The sequence below is a fragment of the Macaca nemestrina genome, chromosome 2 (genome assembly GCF_043159975.1).
Source record: "Macaca nemestrina isolate mMacNem1 chromosome 2, mMacNem.hap1, whole genome shotgun sequence".
Taxonomy (NCBI): Eukaryota; Metazoa; Chordata; class Mammalia; order Primates; family Cercopithecidae; genus Macaca; species Macaca nemestrina.
The window spans coordinates 191,487,384-191,512,308 of record NC_092126.1 but is presented as its reverse complement, the minus strand read 5'-3'; the positions used below and the strand labels follow the sequence as shown (position 1 = coordinate 191,512,308).

The following is a 24,925-nucleotide window of genomic DNA, read 5'->3' as shown; positions in this document are numbered from 1 at the left end:
ATTCCTTCCCACTGTACATTTGTGATTTCTGATATTTCTTCCTCTCCCAACTTTTTTTAGTTTCATATAGGTAGCAGAAGTAGCTTGGGAGTGAACGTAATACATATTTACACTCATATACATTGCAGCCAGGGCACTATAGAATCAGGGAAAGATAGCTAATGTCTGTATTTGAATAAACTGTATTTTTGATAATTCTCTTTTTTTCTCATTTACAGGGAGTTGATTTTCATATGGAGTAAACTACAGCTTAAATCTAATCCTTCAAAACAAGTTTTTGTAGATCAATGCTACCAGCTTTTAAGAACAGCAACTAACGTGAGAGTCATATTTCCTTTCATGAAAATCATCAAAGATGAGGTAAATAGGATATATTGATCCCTTACATTTAAAATTCAGTGGCAGTTCACTGAAACTTGAATCTCTTTTGATAAAATTTATTTGATTTTAAAATTGAAGGAAAGGAGGATTTTAAGGCCTCATTTTCCATACATTACATTCTCCTCTGTCCTAACTGCAGACTCTCAACATGGGAGGCTAATTTATTGTTACTTAAAGTTTAACATGGAAGAAATTGCTTCCATTACAACCTTTTTTCTTATAATTAATTTGTTACTTTCAATATTGTCCTAAATCCCATTTATAGAATCTTAACTAATTTGCAAATAAACTTGGTGTATCTATCGATAATACCATTTCACTGTCACAGAGAAACTTAGTTCCAGTTTTAGGTCCACTGTTTACGTGTAAAGGAACAATGAATTCTGAGGTGTTTTTGAAACTTAAGGACAAAGTTTTTAAATTGTTTATTTGAAGTAATTGTAAAAATGTATTACCTCTTTCTAAAAATAGTCCTGAATCAAGTTTTTCTTGGGCCACTTCCAAGTGAGTACAATCCTACATGAGTCTTACGTAGACATGAAAGTGGATCCTGCAGATCTTTTAGTTTTCTCCCCAAAATATCAACAGGACTTTGAGTATAAAGATAAAGCCACTTTACATTTTAGGTAGCACCATTAAACGGAATCTCTATGTTGGTTACTTTTAAATATATAAGGAGGCATCTATTAAATAATACATTTTAATTTTTTTTATGTTTTTATGCATTTATTACATTCATTATCACATCACTCATTAGATGTATGATCATGTAGTGATCATACTCTCATGGTAATTTTGCTAACTGCATTCATGGTATGCTTATTAAATGGTGAAATATCATTCAAATGCATTCTCAAAGTAAACCTCTCCTTCCAACAAAAGAAGAAAACTATGTTACAGAACATGTCTTAACATTTGATGTGCATTAGAATCACCTGTAAAACAATTTTAAAAAATAAAGATGTATCCATATTTTTGTACATGATTCTTATTTGTACCAAAAATTGATATATATTATTATAGAAAGTTTACAATGTAAGTGAGGTTTTGCCAGTCATCACAGAGCTTTCTTCTTTTCACATGTGGGGTAAACCTATGAATATATTATAAAAGGAAAATTGAAAGATGAAATAAGTATTAAAAATACGATGCTTAATAGTTTATACTCCACTAAAAAGACTTATTTGTTGGAATAAATCATTCAATTGCCTCAGTACTGTGAAGAGTCATAAATACTGTGTGAGTTCAGGAGACATAGATGGCATATCTAAAAAGGGTTCACGGAGGAAATACTTTAAGCTGGGTTTTCAATGACATGAGAATAGTATTAACATTTGTAGAGAATTTTATAGCTTACAGGGCACTTTTTCCTCATTTTATTATTTGTTTTTCACAACCATCTGGTGACATTAAAGGGTAGCAGAGAAATGTGGGGAAGTGGGTGGGGGATGAGACTAATGCCAGAGACTGTGTGTGGTAGGAGGAGTGATTGTTGGAGATACTTAAAGGAATTTGAATGCAACAATTCATTCATTTCATTGAACGAATTGAAAATTCATAAATATCCTGGAACCATCAAAAGATTTCAGGTAAGGAAGTAGCCTGTTCTCTTTTTTGATGATCTTAAGATTTTTAAATGTGAGCATCTGTATACATTATAATTTTATGAGCCAAGATAGAGGACGTAGGCTGGGAGCGATGGCCTACACCTGTAATCCCAGTACTTTGGGATTCCGAGGTGGGCAGATCACTTGAGGCCAGAAGTTCGAGACCAATCTGGCCAACATGGTGAAACCGCATCTCTACTAAAAATACAAAAATTAGCTGGGTGTGGTGGCTCATGGCTGTAGTCCCGCTACTGGGGAGGCTGAGGCAGGAGAACTACTTGAACCCAGGAGGCAGAGGTTGCAGTGAGCCAAGATCGCGCAATTGCACTCCAGCCTGGGTGACAGTGCAAGACTCTGTCTCAAAAAAAAAAAAAAAAAAAAAAAAGAGGATGTAGATAGAAGTATGGAGAAAGAAAAGGAATTCTGTTTTGAATGAATGGATTTTGAATTTGCTGTATCTGAAAAATCTAGGTAGTAAAGTCTAATTATAATTGACATTTAGAAATAAGTAGTTGGAATTCAGAAAGGATTCCAAGTTGTAGATGATGGATTTGTAGGAGCAAACTAAGTAAATGCAATAGGTCCGACTTTCACTCATTCTGCAAACATTTATTCAGAGGTTACAATGTACCAACTTTTATGCTAACTATAGGGAGATATAAAAAATGAAACACTGTCCCCTGTAATTTAGGAATTCAAAGTTAGGAGGTGAGGACATACACATACACAGATATTTATAAAACAAAATTGAAATGTTTTTTAAAGATAAGTTATTCTGGGTGGAAAGAATGGGGAATTTTAACTGTACCTCAGGGCAGAGACCAGGATAAGTGGGAAGAAAAACCTTCAGATTAGAGCTGATTCTCAAAAGAATGAATAGGAGGATCAGTAGGAATTTACTAGCTAAAGTGAAAATAAGATGTGGTAAGTTAAGGTCTGCCTGTGGGAAATCTAAGTAGTTCTGCAGGGTTACACAGCATGTAAGGGACTAAGAAAACGTGAGGCTGGCAAGGTAGTATCCCTCCCTGTAATCTCTACTATACCATATGTACGCAGTATGACATACATACATATGTATGATGTTAAAGACATTATTATGGTATCTCCTCCAATCAAAATAAGCCTTTAGATTATTCCACACCACTAGAGAGACACTATTATAACTAAGATGGGTTGACAAAAGATTCCCAAGTAAAAGCTGATGCAATTATCCTTGAGTCATCAGTAAACGTTTCAAAGCTTGAGTACTATTCAGATAACTTCCAGGGGGGCTCATTATTCTGAGCCTTATATACCTTATTAGATTTGGAAAGATTATAACTGCCTTCTTTATGTGGGCCACATTTCCCCCCTTTCTGGATAAATAACATTACTTAATAAGCAAAATAAGTAATATTTTTTCATATAGCACCATAATAAAAGTTCCCATAAGAAGTTTTTTTTTAAGCCTAGTTTATTTCTTGATATGGAAAATTGATAAATCTGTTAAAATACGTATAATTTTGACCCTTCTCTCAAAGAATATGAGATTTATACCTAAAATAATAAATGGGGGTCTAGAATTCTAAGAAATCTTAATCACCATAAGTTTATGAAACACCGTAAGTCCATTTTGTATTATGGATAGTGGGGCTTGTCAAATGTGAAAATTAAATAAATTAGAAGCTAAAATGCTATCTATTCCACATTATTCTCAAGTTTTAAAAACAGAGAAAGGTATATATTTAAAGAGTTAAACAAGGCTACTAAATATGGAAAACTGCACAATAGAATACTATGTTTATTCAGCTTTCATTTTTAAGAGTTGTATTTTTTAAAGATAGACTAATGTAACCATTTTTTGGAAAAAAAAAAAAAGTAGCACTAATATTTTTATTTTTCCAGGTTGAAGAAGAAGGCTTGCAAATTTGTGTCGAAATATGTGGTTGTGCTCTGCAACTCGACCTTCATGATGATCCCAAAACTAAATGTCTGATTTATAAAACAATTGCACATTTTTTGCCAAATGATTTGGAGATCCTCAGGATTTGTGCACTCTCAATATTTTTTCTGGAGCGCTCCTTAGAAGCGTATCGTACTGTTGAAGAGCTTTACAAACGTCCAGATGAAGAATATAATGAAGGCACAAGTAGTGTTCAAAATCGTGTTCGTTTTGAATTGCTTCCGATTTTGAAAAAGGGATTGTTTTTTGACCCTGAATTTTGGAACTTTGTAATGATTAAGAAAAACTGCGTAGCATTATTGAGTGATAAATCAGTAGTTAGATTTCTAAATGAAAGCACACTGGAAAATAATGCAGGTAATCTAAAAAGGACAGAAGAACAGCAAGGTTTGGATGAAGGGTTTGACTCTCTTACAGATCAGAGCACTGGAGAGACTGATCCTGATGATGTATCTGGAGTGCAGCCTAAAGGTCATATTAATACGAAGAAAAACTTTACAGCTCTTAATACTTCCAAAGTAGATCACAATGTCCCAAGGCATCGTTGTATGTTATGTAACAAGGAATTTCTAGGTGGTCACATCGTAAGGCATGCCCAGGCTCATCAGAAAAAAGGCAGTTTTGCATGTGTAATATGTGGTAGGAAATTTAGAAACAGAGGACTTATGCAGAAGCATTTAAAGAATCATGTTAAGAAGATACAGAGACAGCAAATTGCTGCAGCTCAACAGGATGATCAGGAAGTCACTGCCTTGGGAGAAATAAATTGTTCTAATTCTTCCATTTCATTTGAAAATGGGAATTCGGATAGTAAAGATTTGGAAGTAGAGACTCTTACTGCTCCTAGTGAAGGAAACAAAGAAGTCATCCCTGAGCATGTGGCTGAATTCATTGAAATTCCCGTCAGTGTACCCGAAGATGTTATTGAAAATGTTATTGAAAATGGCAGTCCTGTAACTTCTTTAAATAATGTCTTGAAGCCTTTACCTGAATGTGGGGATGATTATGAGGAGGAAGAGGATGAAGAAGGTGATTATGAAGAAGATGATTATGACCTGAATCAAGAAACTTCAGTAATTCATAAAATCAATGGAACTGTATGCCATCCAAAAGACATATATGCCACAGATCAAGAAGGAAACTTTAAGTGTCCTGCTCTTGGCTGTGTCCGGATATTTAAAAGAATTGGGTTTCTAAATAAACATGCAATGACCGTACATCCAACTGATTTAAATGTGCGACAAACAGTAATGAAGTGGAGCAAAGGAAAATGCAAATTTTGTCAAAGGCAATTTGAAGATTCTCAACATTTTATAGACCACCTTAATAGACACAGCTATCCAAATGTGTATTTTTGTTTGCATTTTAATTGCAACGAGTCATTTAAGCTGCCATTCCAGCTTGCCCAGCACACAAAAAGTCACAGGATATTTCAAGCTCAGTGTAGTTTTCCAGAATGCCATGAGCTTTTTGAAGATCTTCCTCTGCTATATGAACATGAAGCTCAGCACTATTTAAGTAAAACACCAGAATCATCTGCACAACCAAGTGAAACAATTCTTTGGGATGTTCATACAGACTCAAATCCTAATCATCAGGAAAAAGACTCATCTAGTAATGAGAAACAAACTATTAGTCTGCCAGTTTCTACTAGCAAATCAAGGAAAGAGTCTACAGAACCAAAGACATGTATAGAAAGTATGGAAAAGAAAACAGACAGTTTAGTTCAGAATGGAAATGAACGTTCTGATGACACTGTTTCAAATATAAGCTTGATAGACCAAAAGATGCCTGACATAGAGCCAAATTCTGAAAATAATTGTAGCAGTAGTGATTTAGTCAATGGACATAGTGAAATAGAGCAAACACCTTTAGTTTCATCGGATCCTGCTTTGAAAATTGATACAAACAGAATCAGGACAGAAAATGGTTCCATTTTACCCAGTGTTGTACCACAAGAACACAATACCTTGCCAGTATCTCAGGCACCTTCCAAACCAAATCTGACAAGTGAACATACTTCATATGGCTTAATTTTAACAAAACCATACGTCAGACCATTGCCTCCCAGTTACCTTGACGAACGGTATCTTAGTATGCCAAAACGCAGAAAATTTCTGACTGATAGAGTAGATGCCTGTTCTGATCAAGATAACGTATATAAAAAATCAGTGAAAAGATTAAGATGTGGCAAATGCCTGACCACCTACTGTAATGCAGAAGCACTTGAGGCTCATCTTGCACAAAAGAAATGTCAGACACTCTTTGGATTTGATTCAGATGATGAAAGTAAGTCTTCTATCTTCTTAGTAGAGATATCTGTAAAAAAAGAAAATGGCATAAATAAAACTATTATAGATCTTTGAGATTTAAAAACTTGACATTTGTGTAGCACAGATAGTGAAGCATTACTCCATACGTTATTTCCTTTAATACATACAACCAGTATGAGGTGATACTAATATTCCTGTTTGATAGATCAAGCAACTGAAATTCACAAGTAATTTGCATAGGGCTTTGCCTATGAACTTGTGCAAGGCAGAATCTGAACACAGGTTTTTCATATTCTTTGATTATACTTCTTCCACTGTATCAAAAGTTCTTCTTCATTCCAAGTTTCTGTAATAAAAGTTGTAATTTTGATGGGAATTATTTTTCATATGCATTCCAGAATATAAATCAAGTGAATCTGTGTCTCTGTTACAAAAATAGAAGTAGAAAAAGAACAGAAAATAAGTGAGAAACAAAATCAGAAAAAGAGCTTGTCTTTCTACTAATAGCAATATCCTTTAAAATGACAGGGTGTAAATTAAACAGGAATCTGACTTGGAATTCCGGTTGAACGTCAATAAAATTTGAATTAACAGATGTGTTCTGTTTTACAGGTGCCTGATGAAAATATTTCAGAAAGACCTATCAATCAAGCAGTAGTGTGAAAAAAACACTATAAGAAAATGCATCATCAGTTTGCTATTTCCCTGATGGCCTTAATTTTAGAGTGGTCTCGGATTACTAAAGATAAAGACAAAGCACATTTTCTAGAATGAACTCACAGAGATGTGCTGGCTTAGACTCCAAAAGGGTTATTATAAAACTCCCAAAGTACCAGTTTTCCAGAAAACCACATTTTAAAGTTTATGATGATTAATAGCAGCAGCATGTTCAGTTTCGCTTATATGAGAAACATGTTTAGGCAACTAGTCAGAAAACCAGCGATGGCCTTACAGAAAGGGAAAAGTTAACACATTATTAAAAAGTGTGTGTCGGGAGGGGGGCTGGTTTACAAGAATAAACCATTTAAAGTATTTTATTCTACAAATGGGGTTTGTTTTCTTGTCATGCATAATCAGATTATGTCCCCTCCCTTCTGGTCAAACATGTTGAAGGAACCGCTGCTGTTTGGTTTGTGATGATTTAGAAACTTATACATTAACATACCACAGTGCTATCAATTAAAGATTGTAACTGGTTTCCAGATGATTAATTAAGTCAAAGTTCAATGAATGGCACGCCAGCATTGAAAATTAAGAAATTTAAAAAAAAACCACAGTGCTTTGCTAATAAGCTCTTGATGGAACCTCCCACTAACCACTTTTGTGGTATAAATTAGTTACATTTAAAGGGCAGCAGTGTCAATAAAATAGGGAAAAAAAACCATCAGTAACTCTGGGGAGAGATGAAAGGAATCTAAGACTTTACAGGCTTTGTAGTTGAAGGAAAACACTGAATTGCAAATTATTCAATGTGAATAATGGTAAAAGCACACTGGGATATTTCTGTTTGTATATATGTTGGGACATTGCTTGATGATTCATAATAAGGTCCTTTAGACATTAATATGAGTTATCTAAGTACAGTCCTATTAAAATAACTGGCTCAAAAAATCAGCTAAGAATCAGGTTGAGAATTCATTCATTTTATTCTATTAGGAGAGGTAATTCCAAAATAAGCCATACTACTCCTGTTTTTTTATTCATTAGTGATGACTCTGGTCTGAATAGTAATTTTTATATGTAAAAGGCAGTAGTTACACAAAACATTTGCACAACACAATAAGAGATACATTCATGCATTGTTTTCCTTAGTGGTAAGTTATTTTCCTAAGAAAATTTTAACTTAAAGTGTTAACAAAATAAATATTTTAAAAAATACTCTCTCAGATGTTTTCCATTTGTCCATTATGGAAAGGAGGATACTTAAAGACTTCCTTTTACCTAATAGTGTGTGAATCTAAAACAGGGATAAAAATAACAAAAAGGCAAACTGTTTCAAAACGGATCTCCTAATGTCCCAATGTCAAATATTCCAGTTATTCTAAATAACAAAATCTTTGTTCAAGGCAGATAATCTCATCAGACCCTATTATTAGAGCTTCTTCAATGAGGTTATTATGGAAGTGGGGAATTTCTTCCAGGTAGCATCCATATTTTATTAGGATTTCCAGATCATGATAGATCAGATGATTTTTTTTAAATTTCCCGGTTTTATTCGTTTATCATCAGCATTCACTACTATGCAATGATGGTCATAAGTCCATTCCAAATTTAAATTTGTTTCTGTTATGTAGCCTACATTAGGCTGTGGAATTTACATTTAGGTAACTAAACACAGCTCATAATTCAAGTCTTTTCTTTAAGGTCAGCTAAAAAAATGTTTTCTGTATTTCTTGATACTAAAAATGTAATGATTTTTATTTTAGTTCATTCTAAAAGTATGTCTTGTAATAAAAAGTCTGTTTGGAAACTGGTTCATTTGGACAGTGAAGTCTTTTGAAATATTTCTGCTTTGTACATTTTCCAGAAGTTTAATATTTTATCACATTTTTCACAAGTTGTAACAACTGATATAAATCCATGCCCACAAAGTATTCCATTTTCATTACTTCCATTTTTCATGCAAAGATGTTTCAAATATATTCCATTTGTTATTTGTCTTTAATTTGAGGTTTATTTCTACTTTTGTGTTGCTAAGAGAAAATTATTTCTGAAAGACTGAGATCAAACTGATTTATATATAACTAAATCAAGGAATGTTTTATAAACTTCTATTTGACCACCCTGTCTTAACCTCGGTTTATATATTTCTCAAATAGCTAGTGAAAGAATGTGTTCATTTTATTATGTCTGTCTTTTAGCACATAAACCTACATCATTTTGCTTTTATAGGGTGCATACACTTCCAACAGTTCTAATTTGAGCTTCAGAAGAAAAGGAAGCTTGCTTCTTATTCCTCAGATTCTTTTCTTCTGTTTTGAGGATGTATTCATCCTACATGGACCAAGTTTCAAATCTTCATTTTTAAATAAAAATTTCCTCCAAAAAATTAAATGTTAAATTTCTGCTGTGTGTCAGTAAGGTCAAGAAAATAGCAAATCTGAATTTTTGCTGCTCAGATATTATGGAGGAGGTAAAAAGGGTAATCTCCATGGACAAGGACACTGGTACTTTGGGCTTTAGCCATATTCATTTTTTTAAAACCACCAATTATATAATACTTAAATAATTTATATCATTGAACTTGTGATTCTTTTCAAATCACACTGAAGGTTCAGCCGTACTCCTTTCATGTTTGGTTTAATACTGATGTATGGATGAAAAACCTAAAAGGGATGATAGTGTTTATTTTTTAATTTATTTGGTACTGTAAAACACCTTTTCAGAATGAGTAAATGCTGCATATGCATTTTGGAATTGTTAATATGTGAAAGATATTACAGATTCAGCAAGAAAGGAAATTTGTGCTTCCTTGTTGAATGTTAAATTATTTTACTTTGCATTTTATAAGAGTACAAATTAAAACTGAGCCATTGAACTGCAATAAATCAACAATAGTGTCTCATTTCAAGAAATTTTTTGTACTGTACATAGATTTGTTCAATAAAACGTTGTCCTTGTTGGTAATCAAGTGTTCAATTTTATGTAGTACATTGCTTTCAAAAGGAATTAGACTTATATAAGGTATATATTAAATGAAAATGTCAATTATGTCTTATAAAGGAATGGCATATTTCAGTTAGTATCATTACCATATTTGGATTGAGTGATTTTTTTAAAACATAATATAGAAAATAGAAATATCTAACATTTTACACAAAATAGGCATTTTTGGACATTTTAACGAATGCCTATATGGAGGAATAAAAGTTGATAGAATTCTGTTTCACCAAAGTCACTTCAGGTAAGTGGGTTCAGTGTGATACAGTACTTTCTGCAAACTTAGTAGGTGTCGGAACTCTCCAAAGGCAAGACAGTAGATAAATTTGTCTACATTGGTAATTCTTCAAAAATGAAGAGCTTCTGGTGGAACTTAAAAAAAACAAAGACTGAAATAATTTTGAAATATTACAATATAAATGATGATGAAAATTATTTCCTAGGAAAGAATTTCACTGGGGAAACAAACGTTTTAAAGTCAGTAAGCTGTAACCCAAAGTGATGTCCTTGAGCATGAGGGCTCCTACTTTTTTGGTTCGCTAACAAAGGAAAACCCTCTAAACTATTTGTTATAACTTGCAATTGGAAAAAATAGGGCTTTAAGTAGGAAAAAAACCTTTCTGATGTGATGAGATCACACTGCAAATGATAAATGGGATAAAATGATTTGTGCAACTTACAAGCATTATGCCTTGAAACACTATGAGAGTGTTATTGAAACATTCTAGAGCTGAGATCTAAAATTATCAGTCTGATTTATGGTCATATGATCTTAGACTCAATATATTCCATATTCAAAATAATGAAGGTATTGAGGTATTTGGACAAAGTTATTGGGGTTTCGATAACTTCATTTTCCTTTTCTGAAATTTGAGGAATTCTGGGAAGCAACTACTACTAAATAGGCTTCCAAGATAACCAAATTCAGCTGATTTTCATAGCATAATGTCTGTACTGATTTTAAGAATCAACTGATAAAACAGGGACAGATGTTTTAACTGTACATCAAGATTTGAAATAGAGTCAATCCACTAATACTTGGAATAAAAATTGTAAATCATAGAAAGTTTCATGCCTTATTGATGGGTACTGCACAGCGGGGGAAGAAATGGCTTGTTGATATATGCTACCTCTAATTGTACAACTCAAGGGTAAATATGAACACTGCTCTGTAGACACCAAAGTTCAGAAAGGTTAACCTGGTTAAAATCACACAGCTAATAAATGCAGAGGGTGACTGAAAAATCAGATGGGTCCCAAAACCATGTTTCCATTGTGCCACACACTTTTCCCTACAAATGTAGAGCATGAGTGGATCTAATAATCCAACTCGGGTCAGATTTGCCTGAGGATCAGTGATTTCAGAGTCAAAGGATGAAGCCTGGTAGAGAGATATCTGGTTGATGTAGTAGTATCTTCTAGCAGTGATTCTTATGTGGTTTCTAGAGCAGCAGAATCAGCATCACCTGGAAATTTGTTAGAAATGCTAAATTGTGGTCAGGTTGGAGGCCATCTGGCGTAACAAATCCTCCAGGTGATTCTGATACAAGCTAAGGTCTGACAATCACAGATCTAAAGCAATAAGGTTCTTTGTATTTCCCTAGAAGACAAACTTTCCCCTTAAATTTATAGAACCTTCTCAAAAATTAGTTTCCAAGACATTTAAAGAAGTCCCCTATTACTAGGTACTTAAACTGTTGGGTGAATGGATACTTTAGTAGTAAGATCTAATATCCCAAACCACTCTAATGGGGAGAGTTTTTTGTTTTTTGCTCAAGTTGTATTCAGTAAATGAAACTACCAGAACAGAATTTAATGGAAAAAGTGCAAAGAGGTGTGGGGATCAGTTACACTCAAATTCTAGCACACTAGTTTTATCGTTGTGGAGAGCTGTACATCTCATTGATACAGAATTTTGCTAAGTTTCTCTTCATGTTAGGTATGGCTCTTGTACCCTGTCTTTGGCTCCAGTCATATTTAAAACCCCCATCTACCCTCATCATGTTATTTTAGTCCATGCATTTTTCACTACTATTCCCTTTACTGGTTGTTCACCTTTTTCCCTGTCCCATCTCTCATTCTTTGATTTAATCCTTCCTAAGCATAACCACTTTGTCAGAAAGCCAGGTCTCTTGATTACTCCCCTAGCATTCCTCCTCTCAATACATGGCAACTAGTTGCCCGAACCAAAACCTTCTAATCATCCCTGACTCTATCATGCCCTTCACTCTAATTCAAGCCACCATTTTCTCTAACCTGGACTATTTTAATAGTCTCCTAACTGGGTTCCCTGCTTCTACCCTTACCCTCCCTTCAGTCTTCACACCAGCAGCCAAAGTAATCCTGTTCTGAGACAAGTCAGATAATGACATTCCTGTTTAAAACCTGCCAGTGCCTTCAAAGCTCATTCATTTATTCAACAAATATTCATTGGATACCTACCGTATGCTGGCCTCTGTAACAGGCAATGAAAAACAAATCCTTGCCTCACAGAGCTCATATTCTATTGGGGGACAACAAACATACAGTATGAGTGCTATGCAGAAAAATAAAGTGGGTAGGAAATGCATAAGTAAGCATGGTGTTGGTGGTGATTTTAAGCAAGATGATGAGGTAAGGCCTCTGATAAGGTGACTTTTGAGCAGGAACCTCACTAAAGTAGAGGAAAGAGTCATTCAGATATCCAAGGTAAGAATATGCCAGGGGCAAGAGCAAAGGCTTTGAGGCAAGAACCTGTGGCAAGTTGAAGGAACAGATGATAAGGGAACCACTGACTAGTCTGGAGAGATTGACAGAATAATGAGAAAGAGATAAAACATGAAAGCTGAAGTCCATATAATGGTCTACAAGGTTCTAGACCTACACTATCCAAGACAGTAGTCACTAGCCACGTGTGGCTATTAAAATTTAAATTCAAATAAAACTTAAAATTCAGTTCCTTAGTTGCACTAAACACAAGAAGCTCAAGAGCCACGTGCCTGATAGTTACTGTATTGGATAGTAAAAAGAACACTGTCATCATCTCGAAAAGCATCTTGACAGGTTTTATATCAGTGGCTCTTAATTGTGGGTGATTTTGCCCTGCAGGGGACATGTAACAACGTCTGGAGGTAATTTTGGTTGGCGCAGAGAGGGAAGGAGGTGCTACTGGCACCTAGTGGGTAGAGGATGGGGATGCGTTAAGCATCCTACAATGCACAGGACAATCCCCTGGACAAAAGATTATCCTGCCCAAAATGTCAACAGTTCTATGATCAAGAAACCCTGTGTTAGATCAGTCTTGACTGCAACTCTAACCACCTTGCTCATTGCCTCCTCTTGCTCAAACGGGCTCCAGTCTCCTGGACTCCTTCCTCGAAATCTCTTGCTTCTTCCTGACATGCTTCTCCTGCGGTTCACTCACTTTCTCGTGATCTTCAAAGGCACTTAAATAAGTTTTCCTTTCAACTTGTATAAAATACTAACATCCTCTCCCATCCCTGTCTTCTGGATTTATTTTTTTCCATAGCATCTCGTGGCCGACTATATAGTTTCTTACATGTTTACTGTCTATTTCCTTCCACCAAAATGCAAGCATTGTTTTTTGCCCTAGTACAAAGAACAATAACTGGCAAGTAGGTGCTCAACTATAATACATTTTTAATGAACGAATGAAGTAAGTTGGACATGCCCTCCACGTGGTCCCACACCAACATATTTTAGCACTTATCTTGTCATCTCTTTACTAACAACACTCCCAAAAGCTCCTTGAAGAAAGGTCAGGGTCACGTCTCTGAACCTTCAATAGTAGCAGGCATTCATTAATACTTAATTTAAAATATGAAGAATTGCTGTGTTGAGCAAATGGTACCCCAAATAACATCCACTGACAATTTCACCATATTTTGAATGCCTTGTTTTAAAGACTACATGTACACTATATGACTGATATTTAGCTATTATTTATGAGACAGGGTCTCGCTCTGTCACCCAGGTTGGGGTGCAGTGAGTGTGGCGTGATCTCAGCTAACTGCAACTTCTGCCTCCAGAGTTCAAGCGATTCTCCTGCCTCAGCCTCCGAGCAGCTGGGATTACAGGCGTCTGCCACCATGCCAGGCTAATTTTTTGTATTTTTAGTGAAGACGGGGTTTCTTTATGTTGGCCAGGCTGGTCTCGAACTCCTGGCCCCTTGTGATCCGTCCGCCTCAGCCTCCCAAAGTGCTGGGATTACAGGCGTGAGCCACCGCGCCTGGTCAATCCTAATTTTCATATGTAAAAATATATTTTAAAGTTAAATTTGCTCGCCAGGATCTGCAGATGTGTACATTTCAGCTACTAAATGGCAATACCCCAATTAAATGTCAACTGATCAAAAACAGGCCTTAAAAATGGAAAGAGAAAAAGGCAAGTGACAATTTAGTCCGATTCCTGTTTAGCAGAGCATGACTATTTCTCTCGTCAATGTGTGTTGCTACCATGCCAATACTAATATCAGCTCTTTAGTAAGAGCCACGCACTGTTCACCCCGCCCCCACAACCCCAAGAGGTAGGCATCTCCACTAGATCCACTTCCATAGGACACTGAAGGGGAAAAGGCTAAGGAGCTTGCTTACAGTCTGAGTAAATGGCGGAGTAAAACCCTGGCAATCTGGCGTCCAGAACCCCCAACCTTAAATTGCGCGCGACATCGCCTCTTCTAAGGCCGAGCCGGCAACAAGGGAAATGGAGGCAAGAAACTGTCCCGGCGTGTTTGAGAGGAAAGTCCGCTGGAAGACGGCCAGGCACAGTGGATTATCTATTTTTAACTTTTCATACTATAATGTTAAACAAAACTAAATTATTTTAGTTTACTTAATTTAAGGAATCAAACTACCGGCTCACCCAACTCAGAAGTGGCCGCAGAAGACATTCAAGCGCTCCCGGGGGCCCGGCCCGCGGGCGGGGAGGAGCCGCCTCCATTGGACGGCCCCGCGGCATCACGGGAGCTCGCGGTGCACCCGGCTTGCCGGCTGCTTTCTACGCACCTGGACCTGCGCAGCCCTCCAAGGCGCTCTTTTGGAGGAGGGACTTCTCTTTCGGAGGAGGGACTTCTCTTTCGGTAACCAGCTCCCTTGCTGAAAGTGTATGTTCTCCATATAAACCCGGCACTTCCCTTAATTGAGATACGTGGGACTTCACTCCGTCCCCAGCCCGGAACCACAAGTGGGAGCACTTTGTTTCCTGATTGACCTCTTTGGCGAGTACTTCCGCCCAGGGGCCTGGAATACTCGAGGCCCTTCGACGGCGAACAACAAGAAAGGCACTTCCGGTGTCTGTTGCCAGGCGCGGGCCCAGTGGGCCGTAGGGGCGACGTTTTTGCCGTCGTCTTTACCCCCAGCCCCGGGGGTGGAGATGTCGGGACTCAGCTTTTCAGAAATGGAGGGCTGCCGTAACCTACTTGGCCTACTGGACAACGACGAGATCATGGCCCTATGCGACACCGTCACCAACCGCCTGGTGCAGCCTGAAGACCGCCAAGGTAAGGGCGGACCCTTCCCCTAGGAGGCTGCCGCCCCTCCCCTGGCCTCACGCCTACCCCGCTTAGGCAGAATCCTCGGGAATCTGGGCCGCCGCGGCGGATCCATGGCTCTGCAGCTACTACCCAGACTTGGGCTGCCGGGTCAAGGGAGGGAGGTGGTGGTGGTGATGATGGCGCGGCTTCCAGGTTTTATCCATTCAGTATTATGGGCAGCGCTTGTTGATTCAAGGATTCGGAATAAGTCATTAGTAATTTTAAAAATTTTTCTGGGGAGCCAGAATGTTTTGCATTTTCAGTTCCGATCAGCTGAAGAGAGTCAGCTGCCGCTCGGGCTTTTTTCTTCAAGTTTGAGTGGGAGGAGGTTGGCAAACATTTTCTGTGTCTCTGGTAAAAAGCAGCTACTGTAATTAAATGGCAGACACCTTGAATCCACGTCTCTTTTTGGAGGCAAAATTTTTCAGAGCTAAATTTTCGTACTGGGAATACATACAAGCGAGCTAAATACATATTCCGGTGGATTTTTAAGGGCTATTAGTGCGAAGCCTGATTGTGACTAGTCCATGTAAAAATGTAAAGCGTTTGTTCATTTTGTGTGTCGGGTAGCTAGTTTTATTTTAAATTTGCTGAATTTTACTTCAAAACGTGAAAAATTCCAGATTCCCATATTAGTATACGATTATCTTTAAAAGATTCTGCCCTTTTAAAACTGGGTTTTTCTGCTTAAGTCGGATTTCATTTTTGGCATTGAAGAAAGTCATTTATCACTTTGAGCCATGGACACTAAAAGAGGAAATTCCAAAGAATTAAGACCTAAAATAGCTTTAGACTTACATGGTTCTTCAGTGTTTGTCTTACATGCCTTCACCTTCTTACAGTCATGGTGAGTGTGAATTTAAAATTATAATGGATAAAATGCTGCATTTAATTGATAGGGTATCTAAAAGCAAGTAGGAAAAAAATTCCCAGTGCAAAAACGTTTAAATGACTTGAAGAAACATTGTTGGGGGGTGGGGGTGGGGGGAATAACATTTAAGCATATGAAAGTATACTCAGCGTCTTTAGAAACTAATGAAATGAAAACCAGAAACAGAAGTTGTCTTTTCTGTGTACCAGCTTGGAAAAAAAAAATTAAAAATATAAAGTATAAACTTCAAGTGTTCATGATCAGGTGAAGCAACTCGTTGACAACTAGTGAAGGAGTTTAAGTTAAAACTACCACTTTGAAGAACAGATTTGACATCTCCTAAAATGGCAGATTAGACACATACTCGAGACCGACCTAGTCTTCTCAAACTTGAATATGCTTTTGAATCTCTCAGGGATCTTGTTAAAATGCAGGTTCTGATTCGTTAGTTTTAGGGGACGCCCAGAAATTCTGCTTCTGACAAGCTCCAGGTTGATGCTCATACTGCTTGCCCCTTTGGGCACTGGGAGATACGTATGAGAATTTCAAAGTAACAGCGTTTGTAATTGGACACAGAATAGAAGTCTGTAAACAGAAGAATAGCTAGATACCTTGTGTACAGTCGTATAACTAATTATGATATAGCAGTGAAAATGAGCTAGCTATGTGTATCAGATTACTCCAGAAAATATTAAGTGAAAAGCTGATTATAGAAAACTATATACCGTATATGGATGGATTGAATTTATAGCACAATTTAAAACATACCAAACCAAATATAGTTCAGGGATATATACTTATGCTGTACAGCTATTAAAAAAAAGGGAAATTTTAAAGCAACATTTAGTATAGTAGCTACTCTGAGGTGGATGAGAAGAAAGAGGAATAGCATTAGGGAAGAGACGAAATGAGGGCCTCAAAGATAGTACTATTTCTTACGTCCTAAGTTAGGAGGTATGCATATGGAAGTTCGTCTTATTGCCATTCTGTATGATTCCCACGTGTCAGAAATATTCTTTGGTCTGTGTTTAATATAAATATTTTAAAATAGAAGTCGGCCAGGCATAGTGGCTCACGCCTGTAATCCCAGCACTTTGGGAGGCCGAGGCAGGTGGATCATCTGAGGTCAAGAGTTCGAGACCAGCCTGGCCAACATGGTGAAACCCTGTCTCTACTAAAAATACAAAAATTAGCTGGGTGTGGGGCACGCACCTGTAACCCCTTGGGAGACTGAGGCAGGAGAATCCCTTGAACCCAGGAGGTGGAGGTTGCAGTCAGCCAAGATCGCGCCAGTGCAGTCCAGGCTGGGTGACAGAGCGAGACTCCGTCTCAAAAGAATAAAAATTAAAATGTATAAAAATATGAGCCCTGGTTCTCCACTTTCTAGAAATACAATAATTGGGCCAGATGTGGTGGATCAAGCCTGTAATCCCAGCACTTTAGGAGGCCAAGGCAGGCAGATCACGAGGTCAGGAGATCGAGACCATCCTTGCTAACATGGTGAAACCCAGTCTCTACTAAAAAAAAAAAATACAAAAAAATTTAGCTGGGTGTGGTGTCGGGCGCCTGTAGTCCCAGCTACTCAGGAGCCTGGGACAGGAGAATGACGTGAACCCGGGAGGCAGAGCTTGCAGTGAGCCAAGATCGCACCACTGCGCTCCAGCCTGGGCGTCGGAGAAAGACTCGTCTCAAAAATAATAATAATAATAATTGATACCTAATATGGCCTCAACTTTCATTATCTGTAGAGGAGATAGGACTAAAATTCCTTGACATCTAAAATATTGTTGTAATTGTCCCTATTTTTAGAGGTTGTACATGAATTTAGGACTGTTGGCCTTATTAGAAAAAAATGTTTTTTCTGGCTTGAATGTTTTCTTAAAATGCAATTCTTTAAGAGAAAATGCTAAACTTTCACTGTCACTTATGGGAAGTGAAAAGAAGAGATTTTAGGTAAGGGAAGTTGAAGGCATAAAGACATTAAAAGAAAACTGACAATGGACTTCCTGTTTTTTTAAAGTGGTGGCTATCATGCAACAGCAGTTATATTGTGAAAATAGCTTATAAATATTATTTAATAGAGTTTCTATTGACCTGGCACAAATTTGTAAGTGCCTCATGATTTTTTATTAATCTTCGCAATTTCTTTCTAGATGCTGTTCGTGCGATATTAGTGTACAGCCAAAGTGCAGAAGAACTTCTAAGGCGTAGAAAAGTCCACCGAGAAGTTATATTTAAGTACTTGGCAACACAGGGGATTATTATACCTCCAGCTACTGAAAAACACAATCTTATTCAGCATGCGAAAGATTACTGGCAAAAGCAATCACAACTGAAATTGAAGGAAACGCCAGAGCCAGTTACAAAGACAGAGAACATCCAACTCTTTCAACAGGTAAAATAAATCTTAAAGTTCTTTTCTGAACCTTTGTTCTGTCTGAAACTTTGTTGATAATCCTAAATCTTGGGGAACATGGTTAATAATGTTTGTGGGGTTTTTTTATTTTTATTTTTTAAGAGATTCTTGCTCTGTTGCCCAGGCTGGAGTGCAGTGGTATAATCGTAGCTCACTGCAGCCTAGAATTTCTGGGCTCAAGTGATCCACCCCCTCTGCCTCCTGAGTAGCTAGGGCTACAGGCATGTACCACCATGCCTGGCTAATTTTTAAAATACTTTGTAGGGATAGGGTCTCAACTATGTTGCCCAGGCTGTTCTTGAACTCCTGGCCTCAAGTGGTCCTCCCACCTCAGCTGGTATTACAGGCAAGAGCCACCATGCCTAGCCTATTTTATTTATATTTTGTAATTTTAACTTTGTTTCATATCCTATCAATCCCGAAGGAAGAGACCAGTAAAGCAACTAAAAGAAAAAATGTTTCTGACATATAGTGATATGTATGTAATCATCTATTGATATGTGAGAGAAAAAGTATTTTTCAATATCAGCATCATCAAATGAGGACTCTTGGATTTTTAGAGAGTAAACTGCAAGGTTAATTTTTTTTTTTTTTTCAGCGAAATACTGTTCATTTAAAAAAGGACTACTGATACATGCAACAACCTGTATGAATCTCAAAAACATTAAGTAGAGCAAAACAAGCCAGACATAACATACTATCTAATTACTTTTATATTAAAGCCACTTCCAGGCAAAGCTAGCATTTGATGATAGATACCAGAGCAGTGGCTGCTTTGAGTGAGGGCGGGGAATTCAAAGTGAATGGAAAAGGGGCCTGAGGAAATGTTCTGGGGTGATTGAAATGTTTTGTATTTTGATCTAGATGATGGTTATGTAGCTGCATACGTTTTTCAACATCCCTCATGCTGTGTGTTTAGATTTGTGATTTTACTATATGTAAATTAATTCCTTAATAAAATACTATTATAAAATAAGCTGTAAATTAAATGAAATTAACTTCAAGTTTATATTGAGTTTATATGTTTCCATTGAACAATCACTAGTGCTGGTTAAAAGTGGCTTATCGACTTACTCATTTCTTTTTTTTTTCCTCAAATATTACTGATTTGTTTATATGCAAATACCTATTTTTTTATATATCTTCACTTTTTTTTTTTTAATTATACTTTAAGTTCTAGGGTACATGTGCACAACGTGCAGGTTTGTTACATATGTATACATATGCCATGTTGGTGTGCTGCACCCATTAACTCATCATTTACATTAGGTATATCTCCTAATGCTGTCCCTCCCCTCTGCCCCCTCCCCACAATAGACCCCGGTGTGTGATGTTCCCCTTCCTGTGTCCAAGTGATCTCATTGTTCAGTTCCCACCTGTGAGTGAGAACATGCGGTGTTTGGTTTTCTGTTCTTGCGATAGTTTGCTGAGAATGATGGTTTCCAGCTGCATCCATATCCCTACAAAGGACACAAACTCATCCTTTTTTATGGCTGCATAATATTCCATGGTGTATATGTGCCACATTTTCTTAATCCAGTCTGTCACAGATGGACATTTGGGTTGATTCCAAGTCTTTGCTATTATGAATAGTGCCACAATAAACATACGTGTGCATGTGTCTTTATAGCAGCATAATTTATAATCCTTTGGGTATATCCCCAGTAATGGGATGGCTGGGTCAAATGGTATTTCTAGTTCTAGATCCTTGAGAAATCGCCACACTGTTTTCCACAATAGTTGAACTAGTTTACAATCCCACCAACAGTGTAAAAGTGTTCCTATTTCTCCACTTCCTCTCCAGCACCTGTTGTTTCCTGATTTTTTAATGATCGCCATTCTAACTGGTGTGAGATGGTATCTCATTGTGGTTTTGATTTGCATTTCTCTGATGGCCAGTGATGATGAGCATTTTTTCATGTGTCTGTTGGCTGTATGAATGTCTTCTTTTGAGAAATGTCTGTTCATATCCTTTGCCCACTTTTTGATGGGGTTGTTTTTTTCTTGCAAATTTGATTGAGTTCTTTGTAGGTTCTGGATATTAGCCATTTGTCAGATGAGTAGATTGCAAAAATTTTCTCCCATTCTGTAGGTTGCCTGTTCACTCTGATAGCAATTTCTTTTGCCGTGCAGAAGCTCTTTAATTTAATGAGATCCCATTTGTCAATTTTGGCTTTTGTTGCCGTTGCTTTTGGTGTTTTAGACATGAAGTCCTTGCCCATGCCTATGTCCTGAATGGTATTACCTAGGTTTTCTTCTAGGGTTTTTATGGTTTTAGGTCTAATGCAAGGTTAATTTTAACTTTAGCTCTGTGTAATTTTTATTCACTTTAGAAGAATTTTATTGCAAATTCTTTCTCACTTTGTTTTTGGTATTGCAAAAATGTCATGAAAACAACCTAAAATTTTACTGTAAAATTTTTTTTTTTTTTTTTTTTTTTTTAGGTTCCAGGGTATGTGTGCAGGTTTGTTAGACAGGTAAACATGTGCCATGGTGTTTTGCTGCACCTGTCAACCTATCACCTAGGTGTGAAGCCCAGCATGCATTAGCTGTTTTTCTTGATGCCCCGCCCCTACATTGGAACCTAAATAATTTTTATGCTTTTTTTTTTTTTTTAGCTAGAAAAAGTTCTATTGTAGAAATTTTCTCCAGCGGACATTGGCTGTTTCTGTTCTTTGTATCTCCACTGTACATTTTAGATATTGCACAAATATTTAAGTGTTGCTTGAATTAACCTCTAGGTAATTTGCAGATTTTTAAACTACATACCACATTTTTTGAATTAATGAGGTTTCAGAGTGAGAAAGCTTTGCTTTCACATTAGGAAAGAATCTTCTAAGAGCTTTCTTACTTTATATACTGATAAGAGCATTGACTTTGAACTCATACAGATACAACTTCAAATTAGGGTCTGCCATATACTAGGTGAGTTAACTTAGGCAAATAACGACCTTTCTGAGCCTTGTTTTTTTAATCTATAAAATGATCATAATAATATCTATGTCCTAGGGCTTATTGTGAAGGTAGGAAGAAATAGCTCTTAAGTACCACACACAGTGCCCAGTATATTGAATAGCAGGTGCTCAGTGAACCTAAGATCTCATACATCTTGGTAAAGTAGTGTTGTGGAACATATGGATGAATGAGATCTAGTCTATCAGGTAGATTTTTACAGTAACTTTTTTTTTTTTTTGAGACAAAGTCTGTCCTGTCACCCAGGTTGGAGTACAGTGGCATGATCTCAACTCACTGCAGCCTCCGCCCTCTGGGTTCAAGTGCTTCTCCTGCCTTAGCCTCCCGAGTAGCTGGAATTACCAGCATGCGCCACTACACTCAGCTAATTTTTGTTATTTTTAGTAGAGACGGGGTTTCACCATGTTGACCAGACTGGTCTTGAACTCCTGACCTCAAGTGATCTGCCTGCCTCGGCCTCCCAAAGTGCCGAGATTACAGGCATGAGCCACCGTGCCCAGCTTACTGTAACATTTTCTTTGAAAAAAGAAAAATAATAGAATAAAATTAATCCCAGTTATAGAAAATAACCTGTTTCAATCACCGTTAGAATATCTATTTAAAGACAAATGAAAATGCTTACTTATATCAACTTTATGTAATTTATATGCAAAATGTGAACATCTTGAAGGTTTGGAGTGTCGCTCTGTTGCACGGGCTGGAATGCAGTGGTGCTATCTTGGCTCACTGCGACCTCCACCTCCCAAGTTCAAATGATTCTCCTGCCTCAGCCTCCCGAGTAGCTGAGAATACAGGCACAGGCCACCATGCCCGGCTAACTTTTGTATTTTTAGTAGAGACGGGGTTTCACTATGTTGACCAGGCTGGTCTCGAACTCCTGACCTCGCCATCCGCCTGCTTCAGCCTCCCAAAGTGCTGGGATTACAGGCATGAGCCACTGCACCCGCCCAGTTCATACTAATTTTTTTTTTTACTAAACCTTACTCTCTTAGCTGAATTTTCAGCAATTTAAGCTGGAAATTTCTAAAATGATTTTTCTCCTTTTGAAAAAAGATTTTTTACTATGCATAATGGGTTCAGCAAGTTCACATATAGTTCATTTCTCTCTGGTGTAATGGGTGCATTCAAACTTTGAATAGGATAGATAGAAAAATAAATATGAAAGTTAAACCTTGGGGTTATTTTGTATTTATTTTATTTGTTTCAATCAGCAGGTGAAAGAAGATAAAAAAGCTGAAAAAGTTGATTTTCGTCGCCTAGGAGAAGAATTCTGTCATTGGTTCTTTGGACTCCTTAATTCTCAGAATCCTTTTCTGGGACCACCTCAACATGAATGGGGGCCACAGCACTTCTGGCATGATGTGAAGCTTAGGTTTTATTACAACACATCAGAACAAAATGTTACGGACTACTATGGAGCAGAAATCGTGAGCCTTCGTTTGCTGTCACTAGTAAAAGAAGAATTTCTTTTTCTCAGCCCCAACCTAGATTCACATGGACTGAAATGTGCATCTTCTCCTCATGGACTGGTTATGGTTGGAGTTGCTGGGACTGTCCATCGAGGAAACACTTGTTTGGGCATTTTTGAACAAATTTTTGGACTCATCCGCTGCCCTTTTGTGGAGAATACTTGGAAAATCAAATTTATCAACCTGAAAATTAGGGGAGAGAGTTCCCTTGCTCCTGGAACATTACCGAAACCAGCTGTTAAATTTGAACAAAGTGATCTAGAGGCCTTTTATAATGTAATCACTTTGTGTGGTACCAGCGAAGTACGACATAATGTAAAGCAGTTTTTGGATAGTGGAACTGGGGACCAAGTTTGATGTAGTGGAAATTAGACATTGCTTAACAAAAGAGAACTGGGTTTACCTGACCCTCTAAAGCACTAAGTACTGTCAGCCTGAAAAAATCTTCTGTACAGAAACTCTTCCAAATACTATATCAGTAATGTCTGAATTATTTCAGATGTGAAAATTGACATATTTTAGTTGAAATACCTTTCTGGACTACAGACTTACATATTATGTGAATACTTACTATTTCTACCCGAATTGCAGCAAATGTTCTGAAAGCTTAATGCAAATAAATCCGACTTTAGATCTGACAGCTAACTGTGTGCCTTAGAAACCAGGTAATATTTTCCTTTTACTTAGTGAATATTCTGCTAATATCTGCACTTTTCATGTGGGAAAGGATTAATAATGGTCCAGGCTTCCCCTCTTTAAGTTTCTTGTTTACTTTTGTCTAACTGTGGATAATTGTATTTTACAAATACATCTCACCATAGTATATTTTTAAAACTATTAAATATTTTAGATCAAAGGTCTCATTTTAGAAAATTTAACATTCTTTTTGCAAAAAAGTCCAATAATTTGAAAGTTTAAGAAAAACTTACTACCTCTTTAAATATTTGAGACATGTTTTTCAAAGTTATCAGCTATAGTCCAAGCTCAATATCTTTTGTAATCTGCACATTTTCCTTACTGTTTTTGGGCAATGATAAATGCTGTTCTCAAAACAGACTTTATTCTTACCTAGGCTTCAGCCAACAGTTTTATAGAGCTGTTATTGTAATATGATATAGAGGAAATATGCTGTTGAAATTTTAAAGGTATGTCCAGTTCCTAACTTTTAAACGAATTACTCTTCTTCCTCTTGGTTGATCTTGGCAGAGGTGACAAAAAAACCCAAAACAACCCCATGCATTTATAATGTGTGTTTACACATATACATAAGTATACATATACTCCCACATTATAGCTTAGAATGTTTAGTTTTTTACCTTTCTGTTACTAGGTTTGAGTTACATGGTTGAGTTGCCAAATTATTTACATGCTTTGAAGTTTAAATTCTTCATTACCTAGCAACTGTTTGCTGATCATGGATTTTCTTAGTTAGTTTAATTTATAAAAGTACCATTTGGAAAAAAACTCAGTTGGAAAATGTGATGATGTATTCGTACATGTTACTTTTTCCTTTGCTATAATCATCTAGGGATACTGATAAGAATTTTGGAAATAGGAGGCTGAAAACTCATCCTTTTTGTTTTTTTAATGCTATGTCTCTTATGAGGAATACGAATTGGTATGTCCTAAAATAAGAATAAAGGAGGGAAATCCCTTTTGTCTGCTATAAGAATAGTGTATCATTCATATTTAATTTGTAGTTGTGTTGCTCTTAAAGTTTTAGGCATTTAACCAGAACAAAGAAAATTTTGTAACTGCTAGTTACACTATTATTGTAATATAATTAAGTATAAAGAAAAGAGT

The 24,925-nt window shown here is 36.9% G+C and overlaps 2 protein-coding genes and 1 pseudogene across 12 annotated transcripts in view; 2 read left to right on the top strand and 1 right to left on the bottom strand.

Annotated features, from left to right (window-relative positions):
* Positions 1-6,249, bottom strand: part of LOC105477405 (chromobox protein homolog 5 pseudogene) — a 44,638-nt pseudogene extending 38,389 nt beyond the window's left edge.
* The window catches only part of LOC105477406 (zinc finger protein 654), a 78,962-nt gene extending 67,714 nt beyond the window's left edge, over positions 1-11,248 (top strand). For 2 of the 10 annotated variants that reach the window (XM_071092562.1, XM_024791446.2), the window contains 3 exons: positions 219-360; positions 3,873-6,219; positions 6,816-11,244. In XM_071092562.1, the coding sequence (XP_070948663.1) occupies positions 219-360; positions 3,873-6,219; positions 6,816-6,823 (2,497 nt within the window). In that variant the 3' untranslated portion in view covers positions 6,824-11,244. The other 8 variants (XM_011733884.3, XM_071092563.1, XM_011733881.3 and 5 more) reach the window with 6 other exon arrangements.
* A 3,840-nt stretch (positions 11,249-15,088) lies between these two features.
* Positions 15,089-23,760, top strand: C2H3orf38 (chromosome 2 C3orf38 homolog). 2 transcript variants are annotated; one of them, XM_011733880.2, is made up of 3 exons: positions 15,089-15,360; positions 18,418-18,659; positions 22,868-23,760. In XM_011733880.2, exons 1-3 carry the CDS (start codon positions 15,234-15,236, stop codon positions 23,477-23,479), a joined length of 981 nt encoding a protein of 326 aa, XP_011732182.1. In that variant the 5' UTR covers positions 15,089-15,233; the 3' UTR covers positions 23,480-23,760. The 2 variants fall into 2 exon arrangements, with proteins under 2 accessions (XP_011732182.1, XP_011732181.1); XM_011733879.2 differs by having other exon boundaries at positions 22,865-23,760.
* Positions 23,761-24,925: the final 1,165 nt, after the last annotated feature.

Excerpts from the sequence above, each read along its gene's own strand:
- C2H3orf38 (XM_011733879.2), top strand. The coding sequence starts at position 15,234 with ATGTCGGGACTCAGCTTTTCAGAAATGGAGGGCTGCCGTAACCTACTT. Across the intron at positions 15,361-18,417 it reads GCAGCCTGAAGACCGCCAAG|ATGCTGTTCGTGCGATATTA; the intron begins GTAAGGGCGGAC and ends ATTTCTTTCTAG. Across the intron at positions 18,660-22,864 it reads ACATCCAACTCTTTCAACAG|CAGGTGAAAGAAGATAAAAA; the intron begins GTAAAATAAATC and ends TGTTTCAATCAG.